This window comes from Nelusetta ayraudi, unplaced genomic scaffold (genome assembly GCF_046127955.1).
Source record: "Nelusetta ayraudi isolate G7.1 ecotype Tasmania unplaced genomic scaffold, CSIRO-AGI_Nayr_v1 ptg000060l, whole genome shotgun sequence".
Taxonomy (NCBI): domain Eukaryota; kingdom Metazoa; phylum Chordata; class Actinopteri; order Tetraodontiformes; family Monacanthidae; genus Nelusetta; species Nelusetta ayraudi.
Genome location: NW_027466110.1, coordinates 3,926,819 through 3,954,546, shown reverse-complemented (window position 1 = coordinate 3,954,546; position 27,728 = coordinate 3,926,819). Strand labels below are relative to the sequence as shown.

The 27,728-nt window shown below is 47.1% G+C and overlaps 1 protein-coding gene and 1 long non-coding RNA gene across 2 annotated transcripts in view; one reads left to right on the top strand and one right to left on the bottom strand.

Annotated features, from left to right (window-relative positions):
- Positions 1–20,800, bottom strand: part of myo3b (myosin IIIB) — a 50,967-nt gene extending 30,167 nt beyond the window's left edge. Inside the window, 20 exon segments of the mRNA XM_076039902.1 lie at positions 102–255; positions 1,454–1,601; positions 2,391–2,601; positions 3,193–3,319; positions 3,400–3,514; positions 3,602–3,700; positions 3,808–4,010; positions 4,112–4,195; positions 4,335–4,439; positions 4,833–4,949; positions 5,044–5,128; positions 7,645–7,806; positions 9,719–9,784; positions 15,485–15,630; positions 16,668–16,744; positions 17,368–17,467; positions 17,750–17,854; positions 18,415–18,549; positions 19,546–19,729; positions 20,322–20,800. Of these exon segments, the coding sequence (XP_075896017.1) occupies positions 102–255; positions 1,454–1,601; positions 2,391–2,601; positions 3,193–3,319; positions 3,400–3,514; positions 3,602–3,700; positions 3,808–4,010; positions 4,112–4,195; positions 4,335–4,439; positions 4,833–4,949; positions 5,044–5,128; positions 7,645–7,806; positions 9,719–9,784; positions 15,485–15,630; positions 16,668–16,744; positions 17,368–17,467; positions 17,750–17,854; positions 18,415–18,549; positions 19,546–19,729; positions 20,322–20,350 (2,452 nt within the window). The 5' untranslated portion in view covers positions 20,351–20,800.
- LOC142897510 (uncharacterized) lies at positions 20,667–25,909 on the top strand. Its single transcript, XR_012928461.1, has 4 exons — positions 20,667–20,751; positions 24,272–24,360; positions 25,523–25,663; positions 25,749–25,909. It is a non-coding gene; the product is annotated as an uncharacterized LOC142897510 (long non-coding RNA).
- Positions 25,910–27,728: the final 1,819 nt, after the last annotated feature.

Sequence of the window (27,728 nt, the reverse complement as noted above, 5' to 3'; positions counted from 1 at the left end):
TTATGTGCTTTTTATTTCTAGAATAGAAGAATTACTTCCTGACCGTCTATAATCATTTTAAATGGTTATGTGGGTTTGATGTTGCATAGCTGCGGTCTTACCCACTAAGGTCTGGTCGGTGGCCTGAGGGAAGCGGCTCTCCTCGTCCATCAGAGACAGCAGACCCATGGGCTTCTGTAGGAACATGTCCAGGATGGGCCTGTTGTCTTCGTACTCCACCAGGCTGGCATCCACCCCCTCGCTCTGGTATTCCATCTAATTAGAACGGCATAATATCACCAATGATTTCTCTAAATGACCCAATTATACTATCTGGGCTGAATATGATTTGTGGATGCATGAATGAGGGGAAAAATGAGTTTCTAATCAACCAAACAGCTGCAGCAGGATGTGTGCGTGTGTATGTGTGTGTGTGTGTGTGTGTGTGTGTGTGTGTGTGTGTGTGTGTGTGTGTGTGTGTGTGTGTGTGCGTGCGCGTGTGCATGTGCATGCGTGTGTGTCTCCAGCTGAAGTTTTGAGGCATAATGGATTATTTTACTGAGTGCACGAGACAGAACGGCTCTGAACTAACAAATAGAACCACTTACTTATTCATAATTTATTTCACTTTGCAAATAACCCAGAGTCCTATGGTATTATTGCATCTATTTAATTTCAGATCAAAAAGTTGCTTTAAATATATATTTTACTAATAAAGAGGAACCAGTGGATCTAAACCGTCCTCATGTTTAAGTCATTGACTGCAGAATAATCAGCTAGTGTGTGGAATCCCAGTTTCATCGGCAGGCCGGCGCTTGTTTGTGGAAACTTTTTTTTTTTTTCCTCAGGCCTCATTTTCACTGATCACTCGTGTCATTAATGCTTAATGGTAGCATCGGATAGCTGCCACAGACCTGCTCGCTAACGCTTGCTAAAAATAAGCAGGAAGAAAAATGGTTTATACATGAGGCTGTCCCAAATGTGTCAAATAATTTTAATTCTTCTAATATTAATAATTACAACATCATAAGATGACAGTATTTTCACAAAGATGGTGGCGGAGAGTTCCACCAGTAGGCCAGAACAAGGTTCGGCTCAAGGTTTCTTTTTTTCACTCCGACATCACAGCTGGTTTCAGATTGGACAAAAATGAAAATTGATAAAAAATAAATAAAGTGTTGATTTGACTTGTACTCTCTTGTACTCTACATGCAAATAAGTGTATCGTTCTGAACATGCCTGGGTTTTAGATGTTTGGCAGGATGAGTTTACTTGTTGAAAGTGATATAAAAATATATATTTTTAAGCTTTTAAATAGTCACAATTAAGGTCGACTGAGAGGCATCAACGCAAAACGCGTCTCGATTAATGTCTCTTCATTTCCATCAGGAAAAAAAACCAAAGACTTCCCACAATCTCAGGGACAACACCTTCATTCCATCCATTTAGAGAGTCCTCACATACACACACACACCTGTTCGAGGGCAAAGATGTGCTGGTTGAAGTAAAACTGGATCTGCTCGTTGGCGATGTTGATGCATAGTTGCTCAAACGAGTTCTTCTTGAAGTTCTCGAAGCCGAAGATGTCCAGGATTCCCACATTCATGCTGCTCTCCGCGGCACTTCAAAGCCGAGCACGGAGGGAAGGGGGAAAAAAAAGGGGGACAAACAAACTTATTCTTCTGCGCGATGGAAGAAGGCGAATCCCCCAAGCAGCCGTATTGATTGATAAAACTTTAATGACGACGCGGGTTCAACCCAAATACAGCGCGCTGGTCTCAGCCGTGCAGCAGCCTGATGGGAAATCGTAAAAAACATCGGCTTTGAGAAAGAAAAAGCCTCTTAAATGTTTTTTTTTTTTATTCCAGCCTACTATTGATTTAACCTTGAGTCCTTTTCAATGTCTTCACCGACGGAGGCAGCCGCGTTTTAAATTCAGGACTTGTTGCTCCTGGTTTTCCAGAGGCTGTTATCGCGGGGCCGCTTGCGGAGGTCACCTTTCTCGCCCGTGCTGCCGGGTCATTAGCGGCAATAAGGAAGCAGCAGTGATGACTGGGATGCGGACAGGAACTGCGGCTTCGCTGCGTGTCTGAATGACGACCCCCTGACAGTCGACGCTCGTATTTATCAGGGAATTCTTTCGGATCAATGAGCGGCCTCTCCGCAGTCTCTCTGAAGTCTTTTTAATCACCCCAACATTATTTTCTCTGCACGCAACCCCATATCAAAAATTCATTAAAACTGTTTTTTTCCTTTCCTTTCCTTTCCTACCCCTCTTTGCCCTTTTTACGTGTCTTGCGTTCACCCATTGATATTCTCCTCTATCGTTCCTTTGACTTGTACCTTCTATGGACTTCGGCGAAGGTCGCCAGAGCTTTTTCTTTTTCATAAAGAAACAGAAAGCGTCTCACCACACGTTGGCGTCGGGCTGCAGGAGGGAGTTGATGCGGTTGACGATCCAGCTGAAGAGACGGCCGTACAGGGCCTTGGACATGGCGTCGCGGACGTCGGCGGCTTTGTCCACGGTGTTGGTGCGGATGATGGTCTCGCCCCTGGTGACCACACACTGGGAGGTCAGCGCCTCCTGGAGCTCCTCGGGCCCGATGCTGAGGAGGGAGGCGGCTGAGGGGAGGAAGAGGAGGGAGAGAGGAGGAGAGGGTCGGTCAGTCTCATGATGGAGGGAGTCTCTCTTGTCTTCTTGTGTGTGAACACAGAAGGATCGGCAGAAATGCTAATGCAACAACCAGTATAGAGTGTTTCATCACAGTGTGGTGCACTTTAATTATTAAGCTAACATGGTGTGTAAAGATATAAGGTCCTACTTTACACCCGGAGAGATCGGAGGATTATTTTCTTTTGGTCTCCAGAGGCCTCACACAATTAATTACCCACCCGTTAAAACTCATATTTAGCCCTCTGTTTGCAGCCCCTTGTAAGAAAGTGTGGTTTTATCATCTTGCTACAACAGAGGCTATGTTAGACAGAGTACGTTTCTGGAAAGGGACCCAAAATGGATAAAGGGGGATAAAAGAGGTCTTGTGATGTCACAACAGGATGAATTCCAATATACTGCATTTGAGCAGAAATAAAGAGCAAGCAAAATCAGTAAAACATGGATTTGACTCATTTCTGGGGCACAAAACACCAATAAAGTGAATTCTATAACATGAAATTTGCATATAAATGAAGGTCAGCTTGTGTAGAACTTGGCACCGTTCTCCAAGGCCTCCGCGTTCGGCACTTCGCTCTTGTCCGTCTGGTGTTGGGACGTGATGGAGGCAAACTCTATGTTGCCCGTGTTCAAAATGGCTGAGAGGATCCTGTACACCGAGTTGACCTCCTGCAGGGAAGAAAGAAAGACGGGAGGAATCGAAGAAGGAACATTGCAGAGTTTGACCTGTGACCTCATCATTAAAGTACCTCTTCGGTAAAGCCGATGTTTCTGAAACACTCCTGGATGGCGTCAAACTGCTCGGTGTAGAGTTTGCTGGAGACGATGTCCTGCATCACCCTGCGGTGTTGACCTTCGATGTACCTGCAGGGAGAAACATCCTCATTTTAAGTCGCTGATACGATGCAAAGGAAAATAAAAAGACGACCACCGAACAAACGATGATAAAACCTGGGAGGCGTCCTGTCTGGCAGCCTGTAGGTCTTCAGCTTGTTTTGGTGGTAGAGGCCGGCATAGATGTAATAAAATATGTGAAAGTTCTTCTCCCCACTGAAAGATTTAAATGAAAAAAAACAAAAAAAAACAAGTGAAAAGCTGTTCGGAATCTGAGAAATTCAACCAATTGGTCGTTGAAATCCAGCCTGAGCAGCACGTACGCGGCCTGTTTGATGACCCTGGACTTCTCCAGCAGGTACTCGGAGATCTTGGCCCCAATGACCGCCCCGGTGGGCGTGAACTTCATCTCCAGGTACTTGCCAAAGCGGCTGGAGTTGTCGTTTATGGCTGTGCAGGCGTTTCCGAAGGCCTCCACCAGCGGGTTGACCTGCAGGATTTTCTCACGCAGCGTGCGATTGTTGGCCTGCAAAAACGACGAAAAACGCGTTCCGTTTCAAAAAAAAAAAAAAAAAAAGGAGAGCTGACGAGTTTAAAGCATCGCAGAGCACAAGCGTGAGACTGCACCTTTCCCAAGAAGGTCAGATGCTGAACAATCAAATGGGCGCTCTCCGTCTTCCCCGCGCCGCTCTCCCCGCTGATTATGATGCACTGAAACCACCAGAAAAGTGAAGGAAGGACCAGTTCTAGAAAGGCTTTCTCTCATTCAGCCAGGTGGACGACTTCCAGGGAGTGAAATCTGGGAATCATCCACTCGGCTCCACCCATCCAGGTTTGGATGCTTCGTTACCTGGTCTTTGCAGAACGTCACCATGCTTCTGAAGGCAGCGTCTGCCGTGGCGAAGATGTGTGGGGGGTTGTCGGAACGCTTCACTCCGTGATACAGCTTCGAAAACTAAAGAAGGAGGAGCATCAAAAAAACACATAACTATCAAGATTTTATTATACTTAAAGGTCCATTGTGTAAAATTTGGCTTGATTTGAGATTTTAATATGGGTAAAAGCTCAACATACTGTCCGCCTAACTTAAATAACAACCTTTTTTTATTTTCAGAAATTTTACATGGACTGGACTTTTAAGAATAACCTTGAGAGACCTTGAATGATAAACCCCAGTTTAAACAGGCACTACCAATCCCAAATGTGATGAACAGCATTATATACAGAAAGAGATTAGAATTTCATCATCTGATTATTTCTTCAAATTAAATATGAATACACTGAATGCACTTTGTGAGGCCGGATTGACCGACTCGTCTCACACCGTCACTGATATCCTGCGACCAACCTGCGGCGAGTAGATGCTGAGATTCTGGAAGGGGTTGAGAGCGATGAGGATGTCGCCGACATAGGTGTACACCTGCAGCTCGTCGTACCTCTTCTGCAGGTGCCTGATTATTGTCTCCTGCAGGAGGAGAAAGAATCACGCGCGGGTAATCGAACAGACCGCACCTTGACGCGATCGATGCACAGAGAGACGTAAACACCTTGAATCTCACCTCATCCAGGAACTCCAGGTTCACCAGATCGTCGTCGGGGCAGCTCTCTATGATGAGGGTTTTACGGGTATTGATCCGCTCGTGCCTGTGTGGAGCCAAGGAGGTGATAATGCCTCAGAAAGCCGTGATAAAAAAAAAAAACAACAGCACTGAACGAGAAGAAGCGGTTTGAGTGGGGCAGAGGAGAGAAGCGCAGCCACTTCCAAGGCCTGCCAGGAGGCCTCAGCGCCCTCCCTGGGGAACACAGCCCCCCATTATCATAGGCCCTGATTGCACTTCATCTGTGTTTTGACCTATCACTTTCCAATGAGCCCCGCCGGGCAGAGGTCAGCGCGGAGCCAGCTGGCTTCACAGAGCTGCGGAGAACCTCAGGGGACACCAGAGGGACTCGCTGCCAAGGAGGCCAAGCAGTAAAGCGTCAGCCGTTCCATATGTGACTGAGCGAGTGTGTGTGTGTGTGTGTGTGTATGTGAATATGCGCAGTGCAGTTCAATGCCCAGAGGGGGAGAAGGACATTCTCACTCTCATATTACCTAAATGGGTATTGTTTTGGCCGTTCATTTGTTTTGAAGAGCACTGAGACGGTCGATAATGTACATTGAAATACGTTAAGGGTTTGCTGTGTATGAGAGGTATTAGCTTAAACATTAGCATTGCAACCAACACATGCGTGTCAGTGCACTGCTGACAGCAAAGTTGGTTGATGTGTTGATTAAAAGCAGTTCTTGCTTCTATTGCAGAAAGTCTGCAAAGGCGTTTTACCACTTCCTCAGTTTGTTCCACTTTGCAGAGTCCGACAGCTGAGTGTTTCATGCCACAGCTTCCACCAATGGGGCAACGCAACACGCAGCATGTGATGTCACAAAAGTGAAACATTACATAATTTTTTTTTTTTTTCTCAGGGGTATAAATTGCAAACAAAGGCTAAATGCTGCTGGTGATTAGTTCAAGTTCAGTTGTTTATTAAATTGAACCTTGAAGGTCTTGTGTTGTTGTGTAATTGTTTTGCAATATAATATTGTGAAAAATGAGCTTGAGCCCGGCAGCCTGTTAATTTCGTCATTTTAAAACTTCTGTGACAAAATGATGCACTGCGTAGCAGTCATTCTCTGAGACTGTGAACGCTCAATAAATGATGTAGCATTCACACCATTTAAAGGGTTTCTAAGGTTTTGTTTTCATCACAATGTTACATTCCTATTTGAAACGGGAAACTGCACAATTGTAATTTTTAGGTTTGGAGCCTTCAGCGCCAACAAATGGCCCTGAGTCAAAAAAAAAGGCCGACATTCAAACAGAGAGGTTGGTAAGTTCGGGTGCTGACGGAACAACATTCAAAGCTACTGAAAAAGCACCTGAACGCCTCTGCCCATCTAGGCTCACAACTACAAAAGCCATAAAACGCCTGTAGGATGCATCTATATTGTATCACGATAAATAATCAATCAAATTGTGGGTGAAATATAAATTTATATATGATATATTTATATATATATTCATGCTTCAGGTTAGGCACACATTCTTTCCTCGTCTGCCTTGGCAGTCATTTCATATTCTGAATATAGTGTAAATGCAACTGCGGCAAGTTGCACGCTCAACACGCGGCCCCTCCACAGCGGAGACTCGTCATCGCGTCCCTTGAAAAGAGGAGTGCCGCGACTCTCGACTCGACGCTTTGAAGTAAATTCCACCTACGGCAGCTACTTTTAACTCCTCTATGTCTTTATTCTTATCTGGGGGCCATTGTGTGCCGATCTGTGGGCATGAGGGAGTAAAACCGGGGCGAGCCCGGTTCTCGCCCTACAAGCCCCTAATCCCATTATCCACTTTCACTGTGGACAGGAATTTCGGGATCAGGCTCAGGCTGCGACGCCGCACACTCCCGGGAGTAAACAGAGCTGGCGCGACATCAAGACTCTCAAGTCAAGGGCAGGTTCGCTCGACTCCTTTATAATGAAGATTAAGCGTTGCCAAAGTCAGTATTTCCCTGGTAAATAACAGGAGACTTTCTGCTCTATCAGTCCCTTTTCGCCTGCCACCGTGCACTGATCCGGCCCAGAGCTCACCCTGCCCTGCGCTCACTCCCTGCGCTCACTCTGCGCGGACACATCCTCCGTCTGCAAGAGATATCAGGAGTCGGCAGTGCGGCAGTTAAAGCCTGGAAAGAAAACAGGCCCTAATTTGCTCATTTATAACCGGGGCCGAGAGGACGCAAAAACATTTAAGACGTCGCCCGTCGTCAGAGGTAAATCAATCCCGGGCAGATTATTACCGCACCGCCACCACCACCACCACCACGTCCACCAGCCTAAACAGCGTGTATTAATCTGAGGTTAGTCAGCACAATCACTCCCTCTGAATTAGTCACACTCCCCTGACCTCCTTTTAATCACACGTCTGCAATGTCCATTTACTGAGGTTTTGCAGTCAGCTCCTCTCTTGGGCAGAAGCGCAGGATATCCTGCCCCCTGCTGGACAAAAAGATTTAAACAACAAAAAAAAAAAAACACCACCACGGAGGCAGCGGCTCCTCTGATGCAACAATGTTCCCCAGTGGCACCACACGCTGTATTTTCCTGATAGTTAGATGGGAAAATGTACCTGGTCTTGGTCCTGCTGCCCGCCGCCTCCTGTTGCTGCTCCCGGATGAGAGCGGCCAGCTGCTGCCGGAGCGCCACCTCTTTGCCGTGGGCCTGCTTGATGAAGGGATGCTCCAGCAGGTGGGTGACGGAGGGGCGCGCCTCGAAATCCTTAATCAGGCACCTTGAAAAGAGGACGGGGAGGTTTGTTGGGTGTTCTTTTTTTCCCCTCAGAAATTTTAACAGCAACAGACAAAAACCCTCAGAAATTTTAACAGCAACAGACAAAAACCTTCTGATCACCTCCACATTGCGGACCGGTCTGATCCAGTTCTGGCACAGGCAGAACCAAGGACAGGTTGTTTTAAAGGCTGCTTCACTGACTGACTTGACTCTGACCACCACCTGGTCTCTGTCACCATGGTCCCAAGTCCAAACAAAGCCGGGGGCTCTGCTCCCTATCAGAGGTGTGCAGTGTTTGCACAGGACGGGTGATTTTTGTGAGTCTGTGTTGGTGCTGATGCAGCTCAGCACCACAACCACAACCACCATCGTCATCATCATCATCATCATCATCATCATCATAAAACACAGAGGCCGAGGAAAGAACTGGAGCTGAATCTCTAAAATATTTGCGCAGAACGGAGCATTTTTGTGAGTCTGTGTTGATGCTGATGGAGCTCATCACCGCCACCACCATCATCCTCATCATCCTCATCATCATCGTCATCATCATGGAACACAGAGGCTTAGGAAAGAACGGGAGCCGAGTCTCTGAAATGATGAAATGATACGTCTGCTACCCGTGAATCCTGCTGAATAGCTCACACCCTCACACCTCTAATGATCTTATAAGTGTGTTTGTGCATTTGTGTGCGATCACAACGGCGCCAACAAATGCAGGCAGGCAACAACAGCAGCAGCAGCAGCAGCAGCAGCATTAGCAGCAACAATCTAATTCCCAGCAGCTAATCTACACCCGGATTCTGTTCTGTTTGCTTTATCTGTTTGTTCGGCGGCGAAAGTTAATTCGGTGAATTCATTAGCATCAGGACATTAAGCAGAGGTGGCTGCTATTAGTAGTGGAGCGGCGCCGAGGCGGCGGGGTGGCGGGCCCACTTTGTCACAGGAGTCAGCTCTGTGGTTGCACCGGCGTAGATGCTGCTGATGGATTCATTACCTTGAGAAAACAGCGCCGAGATCAGCTCCAGCTCCACACACACACACACACACACACACACACACACACACACACACACACACACACACACACACACACACACAGTCCTGAAAAGGTTTCCCGAACAGCCGGCGCAGCTCGATAACATTGTCCGGCCGGCCCACATTGAACTCGGCCGGGCCGGGGTCTTTGTTTTAGGCAAAGATTATTTCTGATGCGATGGCACACGATCCATTAAGAGATTAAAGGGACGCGATCCCCTGATAGACACACTGGCTGTAAGTCATAAAAAGCAGCCTCGCAGCGCAGCAGCGGCCTGTTTGTCTCAGGGCTGATATCCGTCCGATCAGTGATCAATAACTCAAGTAACACACACACACACACACACACAACAAAAAAAACCCGCTCAAGGCTGATTTTGTTTGTGTTGTTTTTTCAATTATCCTCTTCTCCACCTTAGACAGAAATCCTCCACACTGAAGACGACCCCCCACCCCCCTCCCATGCCAAAACAAATTGAATTTTATTTTCTCATTATTGTTCCCGCTCACACCCCCACCACCCCTCCCACCCCCCCAGCACAGCAGATATTAGGGCCGTATATTCCGAGTGGCCATTACAAGCCGCCCCGGCCTGATAACATTAGCGTTGCACAGTGGAGCAAATGATAAGCTACGTGGAGCCGAGACGGCGCCGGTAACTCAGGTCAACGAGTTTTTTTTATTCCGCCGTGGCAGATTTAAACAGATGAGAGTCGTCGGCCTGCGAGGCATCAACTTCACCGCCGGAAGCCACCACTGAGCGACTCCATTGAAATGAATGGGCTTGAATGGATTCTGGGGGCCTGGATGCCACTCGTGAGCAGACATTGTAATTCACAGTGTTAACACATGACGTGGAGTTGAAGGCGACTTACTGTCCGATGAAGTGGCAGAAACTTCTGCACCACTGCTCTGGGTTTCTCAGCGTAGGGGAGGGATTCCTAAAAAGAAAAAAGAAAAAAGAAAAAAAAACAGGAAAAGGATTAGACAGACAAATGTCAGTGTGATATTTGGAGAGTGTTCAACGCTTCCCAAAATGTCATCGGGGGGCGATGGGCGCTGAGGGAGGAGAAGTTGAGGGTGTTTAGCAGTTAGCAGGAAGAAAACGATGGCTGGCGGCTCGAGTGTGACCAGTCGAGAGACTCTCGGGAGACTTTTTGGCTGGAGAACTGGAGTTGGTCGCGGTCCAGGTCGGCGGCGGCGGGGCGCCAGAGAAAGTGACAAATGTTGGAGCGGCCGGTCGGCAGCGAGCAGCTGCCACAGCGGAACTCACACTCTAAAGTTATGGCAGCTGCTTTGCACCTCTGTCAGCGACATTTACGGAGGACATCCATCATGAGGGAGGGGATATTTTATTAAAGGATGGACTGTGGTGACAGGAGGGCCGGAGCGGCCCTGAGTACAGCCACAGGGAGCTGCTGGTCCCACAGGTGGAGGCTGAGTCCCACGTCACTGTCAGACCAATAGCGACAGTGAGAGTCGAGATCCCTCGCGTTTTTCGCTTTAACCGGGTCGCAACACGAAACCCGAAGAAACTGAGCCACTCTTGATCTTCTTTATCGCATCCAAGCCCAGAGGAGGCATATTTAACATATTGTTAAAATGTCTGTCTGTTTGTTGGTGGTGTTGTTGTTGTGGGTCGCGGGAAGGGATGCGAGGGGCTACAGAAATCTGTCATTTTCCGCGGCGCTAACTTAGCGGTAGCGGCCCTCGATAAGGATTCAGACTGGCAATCCTTCCCCCGCAGAGCAGATCAAAGCCGGCAAAGTGACGGCATGAATGCAACCTCTAATAGCAGCCCGGAGACACGTTCTCTCTCTCTCTCTCTCTCTCTCTCTCTCTCTCTCTCTCTCTCTCTCCTTGATGTCGCACCACATTGCGGCGCACATACGTTCACAAAGTCAATATAGCCGCACGCCGCGCCGCTGATAACGCTCCTCATTGTGCTTAGCAAATTCAGGCCATTCTCACCCCCCCACGCCCCCCAAAACACACTCTCTCCTCTCGATACCACCACTTTCATTATTTGTAAGAGTGCAGGCTCACATTGTAAACACAAATGGCTTATTCAAATCCAGGTCCGGGCAGAGCTCGCGCTGTCACTCGTTTCCCTCCGAGTGCATTGAGGCAAAAATCACAGAGGTGTCGGCAACCCCTGACGGCTGTAACTAAGCCAAAAAAAGAAGATTGGGCGTAATGACGCATATGAATAAGGTTCTTTTATAATTCATCCGTCTTCCTGATGCTGTTAAACATTGCAATTTTTTTTTTCATTCTAAGAAGTCTTTAGGGAGACACTTAACATGGCATTGTCAGCACAGAGAGTCAAAACTGAGAGGTTTTGACTCTTTTGAAAGAGAAATTTAAAGACAAAAGGAATCGGCTACATACGTAAAATTGAATTCTACTCATCACCATAAGGTTCATTATCTTGAAAAAAATACTTTGCAGTATTAACCGAAAAATAAAACAATATTTGTGTCATTTTAGTAGGTACTAATATATTTATATGCGCAATTACACATTTTAAACAACTACACAGTTGAGGAATACAGTATTTAAGTGATTCCTTAAATCAGTAAATGACCAAGAAACTTCAAAAAACCCACAGTGCTATGAAAAATGTATCTAAAAAAAATGACTGCAATTTCATTGAGTGTAAAGACATTTCTTGTGCTTTTGTATTTGACCTGCTGGACGTGAGCCGTGGCCAATTTGGAACAAAAGTAAACTGAAGACCCACAACAGACAGAAGCAGCCCTGAAATTATTCCTGTAAAATTTAAAGTTTGTGCCTCCTGGCAGAAACAGGCCTCTCCAAGCGTGCCAAGATAAGAAGCAGAAGGGTAAAGACTTATTCAGCCAGCGGACCACCCGCTTAAAAGTTTTGCTCATCCATCACGGCGGCGAGAGCGCCGGCGCTGCTTTATGCATACATGCATGAAGAGGGAGAACCAGCACTGCATCTATCATGTCTTCGGCGCCCGCATCATCAAACGCTGCAGCCATGGACGGCGCGCACGGCGGCAAAGTAGCCAAATCTGAGATGGAGACGTTAAGGCCTGCGCGAGCTGTTCAAAAAATAATCCACAGCATCTGTAGATGGCGCTGTTCACCTGCCAAGATTGGAGAGAAAATGTCAGCGATAGCGGCAAAGAGTTGCCAGTATTTCCTGCGATAAGCACAACGTTTCAGCAACGCTACCTTGAAAACTGCAACACCGGCTGGAGCGCACACATCCATCTTGCCAAGCTCCAGTCGAAATCCTTATCTGTCGCTTTTAGTATTCTGTTAGCAACCAGCTTCATTTTCAATGAGGGCAGCAGGCAACAGCTGCAAATTGCTCTTAAAACACCACAGAAGAAGAAGCTTAGGAAAGGGCTTCAAGCCTTGTGCTGCTAAATAAGATGAGCAGCAGTTTCACCCACTTTTCTCAATGGACACGCACAGAACTGTGAACGGTCAAGCAGCTCTTATGTGACCACATGCAAAACTGAAAATAAATGAGTAAATAAAAATCAAACTTCTGGCTGCAACGCCAACCCAACTGATTGGGGAACTTGAGATCATGCGAGTTACAGAAGCGTGATGGGAAGTAACACTAGTGCACCGGCTCATTAATGTGGAAGTCAAAGACTTTTCCAGTGTACGCCGTATGAAATGAATGGGCCGCCATCTTGGACTCTGGGTGCCTGCAAAATACAGTGAGTAAGAATCTTGTTCCCACCTCCATATTTCTAAGGAAGCCTGGTGTGGACAATCCAACCCACCTGACAACAGGTTTCGTATTTAGGGTGAATGCGTCCTCAAATAAAAGAACGAAGAAGAAAGAAGACGAGGTATCCGGGCTTGTGCAGGCCACCGTAGTTCACTGGCAAGCTCAGGAGAGGGAGGGTGAGCGAATGAGCGCTGCAATCTCAAATGTAGCCACTTGATGTCCCTCTTTCATCTCAAAATTTCAAACTATTATGCGCTTAACCTTTTGAATCATGTTCATGGTGAATGTATTATGAATCGAAAAGATTCTGGTCATTTTCACACATTTTGCCTGGACATTTTTTTTTTCTCTTGGCTGTGACGACACGTGGTTTCTCTGTGATTTAAGACGCAGGTGTAATAAGAAACAATAAATGAGCCCGATATGCGTCGCTGCCTTTTTTCCCTCCCCAGGAAGAACTGTCTGTTCCGGGACGCTGGTCCGACGCTCCGTGATTTTGATCACCCTTTCTATCCTCTGACAAGCCATCATTTAGCGCCGTCTTCCATAACACTTGTTCTGCTCTCTGCGCGGCGACGCCCACTGCTTAACGGGCGCGGGGGCGCTCGCATCAAGACGGATGTGGCTGAACAAGCACGACCTTGGACGCGGTCGCTTCCATAACCTTTCCAGCGTGTTTTACACACACGTGCGCCCTCACAAGGCTTTTCGGAATTTCCACGGACTCCGCAGGCTTCTGGGCCCTGCAACGTCGTCGACGGTGGCAGAAGCAATTAACCTTCCTGCTCATTAAACATCACAGCTCGTCTCTTTTTGTCCCCGTAATTAAGTTTGCACGTGCTGATTTTACAACTTTACCCTCTGACACGGCCCATTACCTTTATATCCCGTGATCACCATGGAAATTACATATCTCTAATTCACACTGGAACACATTCAATTAGCTCAATCATAACAAAGAGGTGCCTTCATCAGAGGCTCTCCGCGGTGGGGGGGGGTTGTTCACATAAAAATAAAGCAGCGGCCGCGTGATTCCGTGATGATGCGTCACAACTCAGTGAGCAACAGCTGTAACCTGAAGCGCAAACATACCACGCCAAGGTGACCCCCCACCCCACCCCACCCCACCCCCCCCACCCAAGGAACAGGGGACCACTCATCAGCGCCACCTCTGATGGAATCAGAGCAGAGCTCCTCCTCTGCTCCGTCGTTTTGGAAGCAAATAAATGTTGAGCTTTAGAAGGGGGGACCGTTCACTTTAAGCTGCGGCAGGCTGTATTTTCTATTGAACACTAAACACGGAGCTGCAGATTCCTGTAAACAACCCAGACAGGTGTCAGAGAGGATGAGTGATAAGGTGGATGGTGCACACACACACACACACACACACACACACACACACACACACACACACGGGATTAATTACGCAACGGGGAACCGTTGGGCGTGGAAACACACTCAGGTGAGCGACAATAAAGTCCGAAGAATGATGAGAAACGCCTTATTTGCGCACCTTCAGCGCGGGCGCGGTTGCATGAAACACGTAAAAGCCCAAGGACGGTTCCTCTGTTAATGGTTTGTGACATATTGGATAGAGAGGAAGAAAAATCTCCCTCTTTTGCAAACATTAAAACCCGCGATGACAAATCTCAGCGACGCCGTCTTTAAATCATCCTCCACTGCCGCTTCACACCCGAAAGGTGAAGCAGGTTGGGTTGTTTAGAACGGGATTCACACAGGGGGAGGGGGGTCATCACTTACCCAGCCGCGCCGCACGTTTTTTTTTTTTTGTGCCCCTGCGTGTGTGTGTGTCTGCGCCGACGGCGGAAATATATTTGAGAGAGGTGACATGTTAACAGAACGCTTTCATGGCCCGACGCCTCGGCTGCGATTTATCACTCGAGCGCGAAGCCCCGTAAGGTCTCGATTTGCGGCGAAAAGGGCAAAATATCAATTTGGATTCGACAAGGCGCACGCAGGAGTCTCGGCTGAAGACGCCTGTTCAATACCGCCGAAGTCTCGGTTAACATTTGAATTAAGGAGAATATTAGAAAAACGCATTGAACGTTGAGCAACTGTACCAAAAAAAAAAAAAATGGAAATCAAGGATGGAAATGATATTTTCCTGCGGCCTCTCGCTGCTCTGATCTCCTCTTCACCTCCTGTCCCCATTTTGTAAACTCTTGATTGAATTTTGGCGCCGACAACAACGGCTGCGATCGCCCCCTAAATTCCCGCTGCCGCCGCCGCCGCTGTCCCTCCTCCAGCTTGGCGGGGAGGAGATAACATTGTGACGGGGAGGAGATGACGGCCTCATCTCAATGTGAATGGAGCTAATCACCCATGCAAATTGCAATCAGAAGGGCATATCTGCCACCTAACCGGGAGATAATTTGTGTGATTGTGCTGATAACAAAAGGTCAACGGTGTGCAGCCACCGAGCTCTCAGACGACGATCACCAGAAACACACACACACACTTACAATCACAACACACACACACACACACACACACACACACAGACACACACACACACACACACACACACACACACACACACACACACCGTCTCCAGCGGTGAATATTTTTACAGACTCGACGGCTGCTTTAATTCTAAGGCCCAACAGAGGCTCCGTTTTATATTCTGAACAGCATTTTTAACAGACTGATTATTCAGCAGATGCTGCCTCTGAGATTGGCTGTGCGGCTGTGATGAATAACACAAATTCGTTTTACATTTGATTTAAATTGATATCAATAAATATAAATTAATTTGTCGAGGAAAGGAGCTGCTATTTGTCTGCTATTGTCCCCCCTCACAGCGGGAAACACTTGGCTAGTATGTGTGTGTGTGTTTGCCTCTGTGTCTGCGTGTGTCCCTGTTCCCTCAGCTGCGGGACTGGAGCGCCCTCTGCTGGACTCACCGCGGGATCTTGAAGAGAGCCTTGACGGGATGCATCTCGGCCAGCGGGGGGTCTCCGTCGGCCAGCTCGATGGCGGTGATGCCCAGAGACCAAACATCACAGCGGGCGTCGTACGAGTAGTCGTACTGCTGCTCGCAGGCGATGACCTGCACACAAACACACAAACACAGGCAGTCAGAGGCAGCGGCTGTGGTGGCTTTAGTCAATTAGCCGGACTGGAATCTGAAGGTAATGTTTCCAAAAAACATCCAAAAAGCAGTGTTATATGTTTCCTTGTGATTGCACAGCATTTTTGATAAAAGTTCTAAAAACCTTTAATATTTTTGTTCCCATGTGATCCCAGAGAGCAACATTAGGGCTGTCTACATGGTCAACTGAATAGGGACTATTTTTTGGGGCTTCGCCATTATTAGGACTACTTTTAATATAGTCGTCAAGGAGTGTTTAATGATATATAAAACAGAATATTTTGCTCTATATTTACAACCTCTTTGGAAACAAAGAAAAACCCAGCTTGCTGAAAAATAACCCTTGGAAAAGAATCTACATCCAAGTTCCGGAACTTGGACGTATACTTTTCCAAAAAAGTGGGGCGAGCAAGGGAAGCACAGGATGGACTCAGAGTTCGCTGGAAGGCCGGCAGAGACGCTGATTACTGGTGGGAGGGAAAAAAAGAAGTGAATCTTGCGTATTACGCGACCTTTAAGACTCTTTTCAGCACTGAGAAGCGAGTCAGGTCAGTTCCCTTCATCTCCACACTGGATAATTATAAGTGACAGTACATTCTCCAGCTGAGTTTATTCTAATTGCCCCCGAGGTCCCTGCCTACCATCCCCAATCACTGCAGCTCACTGGCTGCCAAGGAGCAGACTGGAGGCTTGGTGTGTGTGTGTGTGTGTGTGTGTGTGTGTGTGTGTGTGTGTGTATGTGAGTGTGCGGATAAGGGGGGAGGACTCATAGCTATTAACCTTGGGCTGACCTCTGGAGCTGCACCCGTGGAAGAGAATTCACAATGACACTGAGGTGGGAGGAGTTACGGGAATAAGCAAAAACACCTTTCCCTTTCTCTCCCACTCTCTCCTTAGAGCATGTTTAGAGTGGGCTATGTCTCTGTTGCAGTATCAACAATGAACATGTCAGTTGTATGTGTGTGTGTGTGTGTGTGTGTGTGTGTGTTTCTGACCTCTGGAGCCATCCAGAATGGGGTCCCCACTGACGTGTTCCTGCGCAGTCTCGCGCTGGTCAGTTGAGCTGAAACACCTTTTCAATGCAACAGAGAGAAAAAAAACTCACTTCTTGTAATTGTTAGGAATAAATGTGTTTGTGAGTCTGTTTTTTTTTTTTTTTTGTCTTCGCAAAAAAAAATAAAAATAAAATAAAATAGGACCCGTGGTAGCAGGCAAAGCGCTCAAGTCAATAAAATCTGGCATATAATCTATGGTGGCAACCTGCCAGGCGGTTAATAACAACAGCAGCCTGTAATCATTTCAAATTATGTAGGACAGATTTTTATCAGCGTGAGTCCACTTCATCTCCGTGACACAGGGGGACATAAACATGCCCCCCGGGTTGGGGGGAGGGTGGTGGAGGGAGTGGAGTGGGGGGGGGGGGGTGACGCGCAGTCATTTGCCATAGCAGCTTTCTTTTAATATGCAAAGGGGGATCAAATAATGCAATTCAAATGAGCAATAATAGCCTCGGGGTTGAGGCCACGGTCCATGAAATAAAAAAGATGTCGGTGGGTGGAAGGGTGGCGGGGGGGGGGGTGAGGAGGGGTTAAAGCGTGGAAAATGTAAAAACTAGGTTATCCTGAACGCACAAAAAAAACAAACTGATCAAACTGATCAAAGGCGGGAGGGGAGGTGGAGGGTGGAAGTCATTACCAAAGTCGACCAGTTTGACTCCTCCCTCCGCTGTCAGCAGGATGTTGTTGCCTTTGACGTCACGATGGATTATCCTGTTGTTGTGCAAATGCTGGAGACCCTTCAGGTGGGAAGACAGGAAGGAGGGGGGGTGGGAACAGGGGGGTGACAAGGTGCGCAGCGTGAGTCACACCGCCACGCTATTATGCATCTGTCATTAGCGCGCGTTAACATATGATGGAAGTACAAACTGCGTGCGAGAACTCCCACAGCTGTCGGGGAGAGGAGGCGGCGGGGGGGTTTGGGGGGTGAAGTGGGGAAGTAAATCCACGGCAAAGCCGTTCGCCGCCGCAGGTTTTTTTTTTTTTTTTGCATGCAGGATTTCACGGCGGGGCCGTCTTACCAACAGGGCGCTGTACAAGATGTAGGAGATAACGGGCTCCTGCAGACGGCAGCCTCGGATGAGTAGGCCCTTGATGAGCTCGGTGACGGAGCCGCCGTTGCACAGCTGGGAGAGGAGAGGAGGAAAAAAAAAATCCCTCCATCACTCAGCCGCTCCAGATTATGATTCATGTGGAGCGAGAGCCCCACCGCACTCGAAGAAAGGCAGAGGGGAAACAACAACGGGGCATCGTGGCGCCTCTGCGCTCGGACTGTGTTTTTTTTTTTTAAAACACCACAATCCACATGTTTGAATGTTTTGTATTCCACACACAGCAAACAAAAAAACTAACCGATTAGGTTGTTTTGTTTTTATAAATCTTAAAACCTTTTCATCATCCCTGGGACTGTGCATTAACCTTCATTTTAGCTGCAAGACAAAAACAGCCAGTATGAATAATTAGGAGACTGACTCGGCCTAGTTAGCTTTGCAAAAACCTGCTCAAACACACTGGCCTTTTTAATTTGGCTTGCGAATAAACTGCTCAGTTTGTTTTCTGTCATTTTTTTTCACTTGCACTCTACGTTTCTAAAGCACCTGGTAACCAGACGACTAAAGGTCATTCGGGGTCATTCGGGCGACTGTGGGACGCGTGGAGGAATGGAGGCTGCCCCACTGGAGCTCACCTCGAGCACCAGCCACAGCTGTCCTCCCGACAGGTTGTCCGACTTGTAGAACATGCCGTAGAACTTGACCACGTTGGGGTGGTTGGACAGCGAGCGCAGGATGTTGTACTCGGCCTCGATCTCCTCGTCCACGTCCTTGAATCAGCGGCGGGGCGACAGGACGGACGAGGCGGTGAGAGACAATCAAAGAAACAAACGACTCGGCCGATGGGAATAAATGGCGGGAGCACGGTGCCTATACGGCATTCACTGTCAGCTGGGCTCTATAACAAGACTTGCTAACAGGCAGGGAGGGTTATCAAGTCAGCGGTTGGCGTCAGGTGCTAAACTATTTCTGGAAGCTGCGCCGCTGCTTTCCTTTTTTTTTTCCATCAAAGTTAATCTGGGAGGAAGAGCGACAGCGGGGGAGGCAGGATTTCTCTCCGCGGGTGTGTGAGTGATGGAGGCGGCCGTCTCATCAGGGAGAGGGACGGGAGGGGAGGCGGCTTCATCTTCTCGGCCATCAGGGATGGTCGCCCCCCCCCCTCACCGTCACAGAAAAAGGCTCCACTGTGCAGCCGCGGTGTCCTTATCGCACAGACAAACACACATCACACACACACACACACACACACACACTTGGAGAGAGGAGCTGCGTTTTTAAGAGGAGTGTGGATTTAACACGACAGGGAAATAAATGAGGAGGGGAGACGGTGATGTATATAACCGGTGAAGGGGGTGTTTGGAGTTCTACAAGCAGGGGCAGGAGCGTGGAGGAGGCGCGGCGGGCCACGCAACTTACTCTGTTTGAGTGGTTGGCGTGCTGAGATGACAGAATCCCAGTGTGTGTGTGTGTGTGTGTGTGTGTGTGTGTGTGTGTGTGTGTGTGTGTGTGTGTGTGTGTGAGGAGGTGAGGGGGTCAGAGGGGGAGGAAAAAGAGTGGTTAAAGCCTTGGCTCGTCTACACTGTCACAACATTGTGAGGTTTCTTTTCTCGCAGTCACGCATAAAAGTGACAGATAATGAGAGACACACACACACACACACAGGTGCAGTGATATAATGCAAACAAACTACATAAATAACATGCAGAAACTACAACACACGCGCACACACACCCTGCATCCCTCCGGGAAAACACACTGCGACTCACATTGATGGGGTCCAGCACTTTGACGGCTGCCTGGCTTCCGTCCTTCCTGCTGGTCACTCTGTACACTTTGCCGTAGGTCCCTTTACCGATGGTCTCCACGATGTCCCAGTTCTCCGACGGGTCGGTCAGGTTCTCCATGCCGATCATGCTTGACTTGTAGGGATATAATCCATACAGGGACCGTCTGGTGACAAACACGTTGGTGGATTTTGCAGATGAAACAACAATCGGATGCAAGATATCACTAATGTGTCTTCCTTGTGAGATTTATGTAACTAGCGTTACGTGACTAAAGATGATGAGGCGCCTGCAGATGCCTCATCAACTCTTTGTCACTGAATCGCGGAGGTTTCTTTTTTTGGCCCTCTGCGACATCACAAAGGGCTGATTCCTGTGTTTTTGTGTACATTTCCGGTAGAGTGGAGTGAGCAGAAGAAGGGTAAGAGGGGTTGATCCTTTCTGGTGAGTTCACTGACACCTGTTATTGGTGGGGGGAAAAACTACCACCAAATGAGGTGCCCAACCTCAAAGCACCAACAACGAGAATCAAATGTCATTGTTCCCATCACAATGAAAGTGAAACAATTTTCATTCATGGCACCCTCTCCCTGAAGTGTGTGTGTGTTTTTTTTGTTTTGTTTTGTTTTTAAATTCAGCTCTGTGGAACAAAGGGAAGGCAAACCCCTCAACAGGTTCTACAGCTACAGGAAAAGGGTCGGACCCAACAGACCGACACGCAGCAGACAGCTGCAGGAGGAGACAGCGGCGGTACTTACATGGCCAGTGCTATTTTCTTCTGACTCATGGAGGCCGACAGCAGTGACAAGGAAAGAACCTCCGGCGGTCATAATACACCGACACCACTGAGAGTGATGGCCTCGGCCAGGGGCACGGCAACAAGTGGCACTCCACGCCCCTCACACACGCCAGACACCTGCATCAGCCGGGACCTCGTCAAGGTCCACTAAAGAAGCGCAATCTCCTCAAGATCAATTGGATTGCGAGGGGATTAAGTGGACCGGCAGCGTCCTGAATGAGGCGGCGCGCCTCGGCTCGGCCGAGCGAGGAGTCTTATGTAAAGGGCTTAATGGTGATTTACATGGGCCACACGAGCGGCTGGTGGGGGCACGAGGCACCCCGGGAATGAATCAACTCACTCCTCCTCGAGCGGCAAAGTGGTGGCGGTGAGACCGGGGATGTATTGTGGTATGTTTCCACGAGCACGCCTCGGCTCGGCTCGGCTCGGCTCGGCTTCGCCAACATGGTTCCAAATCGTTACCATTTTGGTCCATGATCCTTGGGAGTTCCAAGCGAGCCGAGCGGGGGACCAAAGTAGTGACGTAGGCGTAGACGTTTGTGTCCTCGGTTGCCAAGGACAAAGTTCAAAGAGAGTTCGACGGAGAGAGCAAAGAAAAGGTTTTCTGGTTTCGCAGCTGATGGCCGCAGTACTGCAAACCAGTGTCGGGAGAATTAGAAGAAAGAAAAAAAACAACTACTGGGCAACTACCGAAGCATCAAGGACCACAACCTCCGGAGTGGAACGAGCCTCATCACTGCCACTGGAAAAATGGCGGCGCGCCGATTTTTTTTTTTCTTCTACTAGTGGCCAATCGAGGTACTGCAGCAAAAAAAAATTTCATAGACCACAATACAAAAATAAACGCCCATAAAACAGCTGACAGGACGACTGTTAGCAACTCTTCCTATTGCGCTGGGAGAGCAACTACATTGAAATGAATGGGCTGACAGGTTGGAGTCTCGGGGGCTCAACCAGTGCATACAGCGGCGAAAAAATAACTTTTTTGAAAGACTAAAAGACCATGACTGGAAAATCTGCATAGAAAGACTTGCTATGAATCGCTTTCCAGATCACAGTCATCCTGTCAGCCGTTTTAGAGGTGTTTATTTTTGTATTGCGACCTATGAAAAAAGAAAAAATGCTATTTGAGCCCATGCTGCAGTACCTTGAGTGGCCACTGAAGAAAAGAAAAAAAAATCAACTCGCCGCCATATGGCAGTTCAGCATGCAGTTCTAAAAATACGTCCATGCGGTGAAACCAGTGAAGCGCGCGGCCTTCTGGGAAAAGGATGTGATGGATGAGAAGCGCAAGGCCTTTATTGTTATTGTTGCCGTCGTCGTTTTTTCTCGACTGTCATAGTGACACAGGTTTGAAAAATAAAACACACAGATGATGAGGAATGTTTGCGTTGGACAGTCCGGCTGCTTCACTTGTCACAAGAAAAAAAACAACGTGTTGTGCATTGTGGGGAATTGCATGACCCTGAAGGGGACAGTTGTGAACACACACACACACACACACACAAGCATCAGCTCTCTGACTGATTTATAAACTGTTGTGGCACGAGAGATCTGGGATGGATACCGCGCTGCCACTCTCCGCGCCGCAAGATCCAGCAGATGTCCTTTTACACGCATGCGTCCTTCAGGAAGCAGCGGCGAGCGACCACGGCGCCGCCTTTGACGGCCACGTGTTTATAATCAAACATAAGCGCCGAGAGCTACCGCCCTGCTGTATCCATGAGCAGCTGCTCCTTTTTGAGGTCAAAATTGAAGTCACATGTTGGCGTGAAAATGATATGGGAATGCATTCACAATTAACATGCTCATGTGTTAGAATAATTAACATATAAAAGCAACACTTGAATATATTGTGCTTGAGTTTATGAATGAAGCAACACACTAAGACATTATCACATTCATTTAAACACTGCAAAATGCTAAGTGAGGGTCTTCTGGAGGAACTTCTTCTCAGCTTGACTGAAACTGCTCTGATCCAGAGATCCTTGTACGTACTTAATAACTTGATTCCTCAATATTAAAATGACCCTGTATCATCTAAATGAGTCTCAGTCCACTTCCAACCAACGCGACACAAACTGTCCTCCAGCGAACTACCACCTCTGCATTATTAATCGACGCGGCGACGCGCTGTTTACTCGGCATTTGTAACTGTCAGTTTTTTGTTTTTCTTTGCATCAGGCGTGCAACCTGCATCCAGCAGCCACAACAACACACACTCAATGCATCACCTGTCCAGTCACCTTCCGTCCTCCCTTCCCGGTGTCACGCAGTAGACAGACTTAGCCGGTTTCCACACAAATATTCATGCTCAATAAAGCAGAAAGACACAGATGCATCCTACATCCTGGCACAGGCCAAGCAGGCAAACTATAGCCAAGTGGCCACATGCGGCCTGTTAAGATTTCTAATCCAGCTTGCTGAATTTGAAAAAAATATATAAAATAGTAAGTAAGTCATAAAATAGCTGTATTTCATCAATTTTTTTCTCTTTATTGAAATAAAGAACTAAATACCGTGGGGCTTCAAAGACAGATATTTTGTTGTAACTTTGCTTTTGTTCATTTTCTATTGACATTAAAGCACTTTTTCCCCCCACATATACGATGATATATGTTTTCTCCTATGAGGTGGGTCACCAAAAAACTCCATCCGTCAAATTTTAGAACCCACTGTGGCCCACCAGTCAAAAAGTTTGCCCAACCCTGTCAGACCATAATTTCTCACTGACAAACACGAATAAACAGCAATCCTCAAACAGAGTCTGCAAAGACCTCGCTCTGTAAGCCAATGTCAACATCTGCAGGTTTGCTTACATCTCTCACTCGGTAGGAGGAATGAATTAAACTGAGATCACAGAGCCAAAACCAACACCTACCTGTTCCCGCAAAGTGTTTGTCTCCCCGGCACAGAGAGTGAGGCTCCGGGGCTAAATTATGCTCATCTAGGAGGGGATAAATAATTGACCGCTAATCTGCAAGCTGATCTGCTACTGCAGCCTGCAGGGTTAAATATTCAGGCAGCAGATGTATCCACTCATAATGGCAGCTGATATGAAGCGTCTCAGGTTGCGTGTTGCACGCAGGTAACCAGGAAGTTCCTTCCAAGTTGCCAGGTCACGTGACCCCGTCGCTCTTGTGCACCTGTGCCTCGGAGGCTTCTTTCAGTTAGTCGTTTGTGTTTTATGCTGACAGTTTTGTCTCTCTGCGCGCAGCGTAGCGACAGTTGGGCTAAATGTCAGCACAGCAGAGTCGACAGGCAGTGGGAGAGAACCGTGAAGGAGTTTGAGTCCGTACACAGGCGAGAAAACAAGATGTTATTCCGCCTGAAGGATCACAACACCGGAGGCTGAGGTTGCCAGGAGTTGAACCCCAGAGGACGTCATGAATTCAAAGTGATGCAGGTTGTGATGTTGACATCAACATTTTCTTGGTGGAATTTGAAAATTGCAAACTACACAAATAGCTGTCAAACACCTACATCAGAATTAAACAGCAGCTGCTCAGCTGTATCAGCCCCGTTTGTCCACAGGATCAGACTTATCTTGTTTTTTTGAGCATCAGGGAAGCAAAGTCAACAAACCAGCCTTTTCAAATGTGGCTGCTGCTTTAGAATTGGACACCCACTGCTGAGAGAGGCTGGAGCTCAGGTTGCCCTTTGTTTACAACAATGTGGCAGCATGAAAGGAGCCTTGACGTTGGTGTTCAAAGGCATTGATCAGCACCTTTCTGGGTCACTGCGGGTCAATTTGATCTTTAATCCATCGTCAAACTAAGCATCCAAACTGGCATATGCGTACAGCGCCGTTTTTTTTTTTTTAATATATACATGTAACAACAACAATGACACTTGCAGATGTTTCTTGGGTTAAAATTAAAACGTCTCCCCACATCTGCCTCCACACAGGGTTGGCAGCGGCATCGTCGGAATGAGATGCCGTCAACAGCTGCGGCACAGGGACCGTCTCTGTCACCGTGAAACAGTGAGGAGTAAAAGTGAGTAATCTTATTTTCTGCTTCCATCAAACTCGCACAATCCCACCCTCCCCGTCAAAGCCTTACAGGAATTCTAGTCGGTAAAGCCGTTGGTAGGTCTGCAGGGGGAAGAGAGAGCTGGGGGAGAAGAAAGTCTCAACCATAATCCCTTTAAGGGGATATGAAGAGGCTTTGCAGTAAAACCTCAAACCTCCACTCGCCACGAGTCAAGGCCCGCAGCACTGTGCCCTTGTTGTCACCATGGGCCAAAGAGTCACGTGACCAGAAGTGAACACATTTAGAAGAAGAAAATAAAAAGAAGCAAACCCTGAACAAGCAAACCTCTTTCATTGGCAAGGTGAGACTTTCTCTGCAACCTCCCGCAGAGTCGTTCTGTATGAGGCAACTCGTTGCAAATGCAACTCAGAGCTTTAAGCCCTCATCCTCCTGAACCCTCCCGCCTCCGAAAAAAAAGACTTTGCGCAAGCAGATGCAGAAATGTAATTTGCGACGGCGTCAATGTCAAATCCCGAAATAGTCCGAATCTTAAATCTTACACCTTTCCCCGTTTCTCCAGTTTGAATTGTGCTGCATATCATTTTTTTTTTCATCTCCATCTGAAAAACACTGAATGTTTGTGCCGGAAAATAAAGAGTTTAGATAGAGTATGTCTGATTTATAAAACTCCATTATCAGAATTTGCACCAACGTGTAACAGTAAATTGGAAACTGTTATTATTAGATATTTTTTAGACATGATTTGAGTGTGTTCTTAAGGCAACAGGTATTTCAAATCAACACTGATAATTCAGTGGTACTGCTCATGATGCTATCAGTTGCTACAAAGGCGTCAAACTCATCTCTTTACTAAAACCTTTCAATGTACAGCTTCAAGAATGTCACAGAGTTCCGTTCCCACACTAGACAGTAATGGTGCCTCCCGCTGAGTCTTACCTTGTCCTGGCTGTATTTCCATTCCTGAATTCTGCAAAAGAGGAAAAAGCTTTTTCAGATCTCAGGTCAACACCGATGTGCCTACAATTCGCCTGCCTTAATATCCGCACAACTGCAGAGGGGAGGAAAATAAAGAAGTTGTGAGCAACTTCATGTGCAGCTTACCGTTCATGGCAAGACACCAAAGTGATTTCCTGTTTACTCACTGAGAGCTTTGAATTATTAACAGACCCCACAGACACCCGAGTGCACAGCCTTCTCACCCGGTGCAGCCCTGTGAGGATATTCACACCAACCTGGACTGAGAGTGAAGGAGGGGACATCCACCGATGCTCGCTGCAGCACTGCCTGGAAGGCCAACATCGCTCAGGTTGAAGTTAGTCACACAATCTCGGTGGTTCATAGATAAAAACCCCTCAGCTGCTCCAACCACTGCTTTTCTTCCTGTCCAACAGGCGGAATAGAGAGGCTTTGTGCGAGGACTGGTCATCGGCCAGAGGGCCTCCCGCATTTACAGGCCTGCGACCCAATTACCCTCAAAAATGCCAAGTCACATGGCAGGGAAATATCTCCTCGGTGCCCTGGAAGGCCCAGTGAACAACTGGGCATGTGCAAAAACAGGCTCACATCTGATACGTTTGATTGTAGTATTGTGTGTTGACACATCTGATCACACCCCTTTGAGTGTTGTAGTGTGAGGTCACACTTGAAAAAAAGTGAAACAGCAGTCATTCACATAAAGAGCATTTACGTTCAACAATCCATCCCAAAACACGGTAAGAATTCTCATGTTTGTTTTTTTTATGTTTTTGTTGTAAGTGGCTTTGGTGTTTTCTATGCATGTCTGTCACTGATAGCAGGTTGAAAAAACGTTATTTTTATCTCCCACAAAGTGTGTAAAAATAAGTGTAGCCGATAACGCTTCTGTGTGTAATATTTGAGAGGGCATTTCAGGGCCTGTATGAAGTTATGTGCCATGCGGGAGGTTGCGGTCCAATGAACTGAGACCCCTGCTGGACGATTTGAGATAAAGCCGCATTTAGACATTAAAGGGACAAAGGGGCCGTTTTAGCAAATCATTTTAGGCTTCATGAAGGACCACACTCATGAAATCATTTTGTTCACACTCGGTTTTTCTTTTTTTAAAAGACACACACACAGTCGCAGATCAGTGTGATTATATTTTATTCACATATGTTACATTTTGCATTAAATGTCCAAGTCACACTTTCTGATCAAACTCAGAAAGTTTGAGTCAGCACCTACAGTAATGTACTGTATTCTCTCTTCATTCACACGGGACAACCACAAAAGCTTCCTGTTAACAATTTACACCCATTATTCGTTGGCTATTTGGTTGCGGTCATTTACAAAGTAAGTTCGGCAAAAGAAAAGTAGAGAAGAAACTCGGTAAACAAAACAAAAAACAAAAAAAGCAGCATGCATGATTTCAAGAGAAAAAAAAAACAAAGTTTCTTCAAGTGTTAACTTTCTTAAAGAGTCCTCGAAGCAGCACAATGTGGCCCAGCATTTGAAAACCCAGACGTCAGCAGTTTGCTGTTGAACACTCAATAAAATGGACTTATGCTTGCAGGCACGAGTGGATAAATTTCCTCTCTTCCAGAAAAATAGAGATGATGATGATGATCCAAAAAAAAGAGGGAGAAAAGTAGCCCAAGACACTTGATTAATGGTGGCATTAAAGGGTGTCATGCACAGTGTAGAACGGATACTCAAATCTCATAATTTTCTTGTGTTGGAATGAAGCAATAAATCCTAACGAACTACAAGGTGCGCGAGAGCGGGAGAGTCAACACACTTTTTTTCCGACTGTGGTGAAAACATCACAATCAAAATATATAAAAAGGTTTTTTATACTTTAACTGTACCAGAAAAATGTTAGAAAAATTGCATTTAATTGCGTTTTACTTCTCGGAGGGGGGAGTATTTCCTTCCATGCTGTAATACTTTGCTTAATTTAATGTGTTTGCTACCGAAGCGCTTCGGCGTCAGCGGGGAAATACATCTATCTGACTGGTTGCAGGTCAGAACAGTGGCATTTAGCTTTCTGCATCAGGACAGTGCGAGACTGTGGGGAGCTTATGTGAGCGTGAAGAGGTGACCGCACACCACCTTAAACTTTAAAACGGGTTCGAGTCCACATTTCCAGCCGCCTACCTAAGAATTGAAAATGCAACCTTTAGGAGGAGAGAGAGAAAAAAAAAATAGAAAATCACAATGTTAAAATTACTAATGAGAATGATGAGCAGCAGCATTTATTTAAATATCTAAAACTTATTTTAAACAGAAAAAAATAAACATTTCCTGAGGATGGATTGCAACTAGACCCATTGACAGCTGTTTTTCGGGGGGGGGGGGCAACGGGAGATGGAAAGAGAGAAAGAGAGAGAAAAACCCCTCTGGTGTGTTGATGG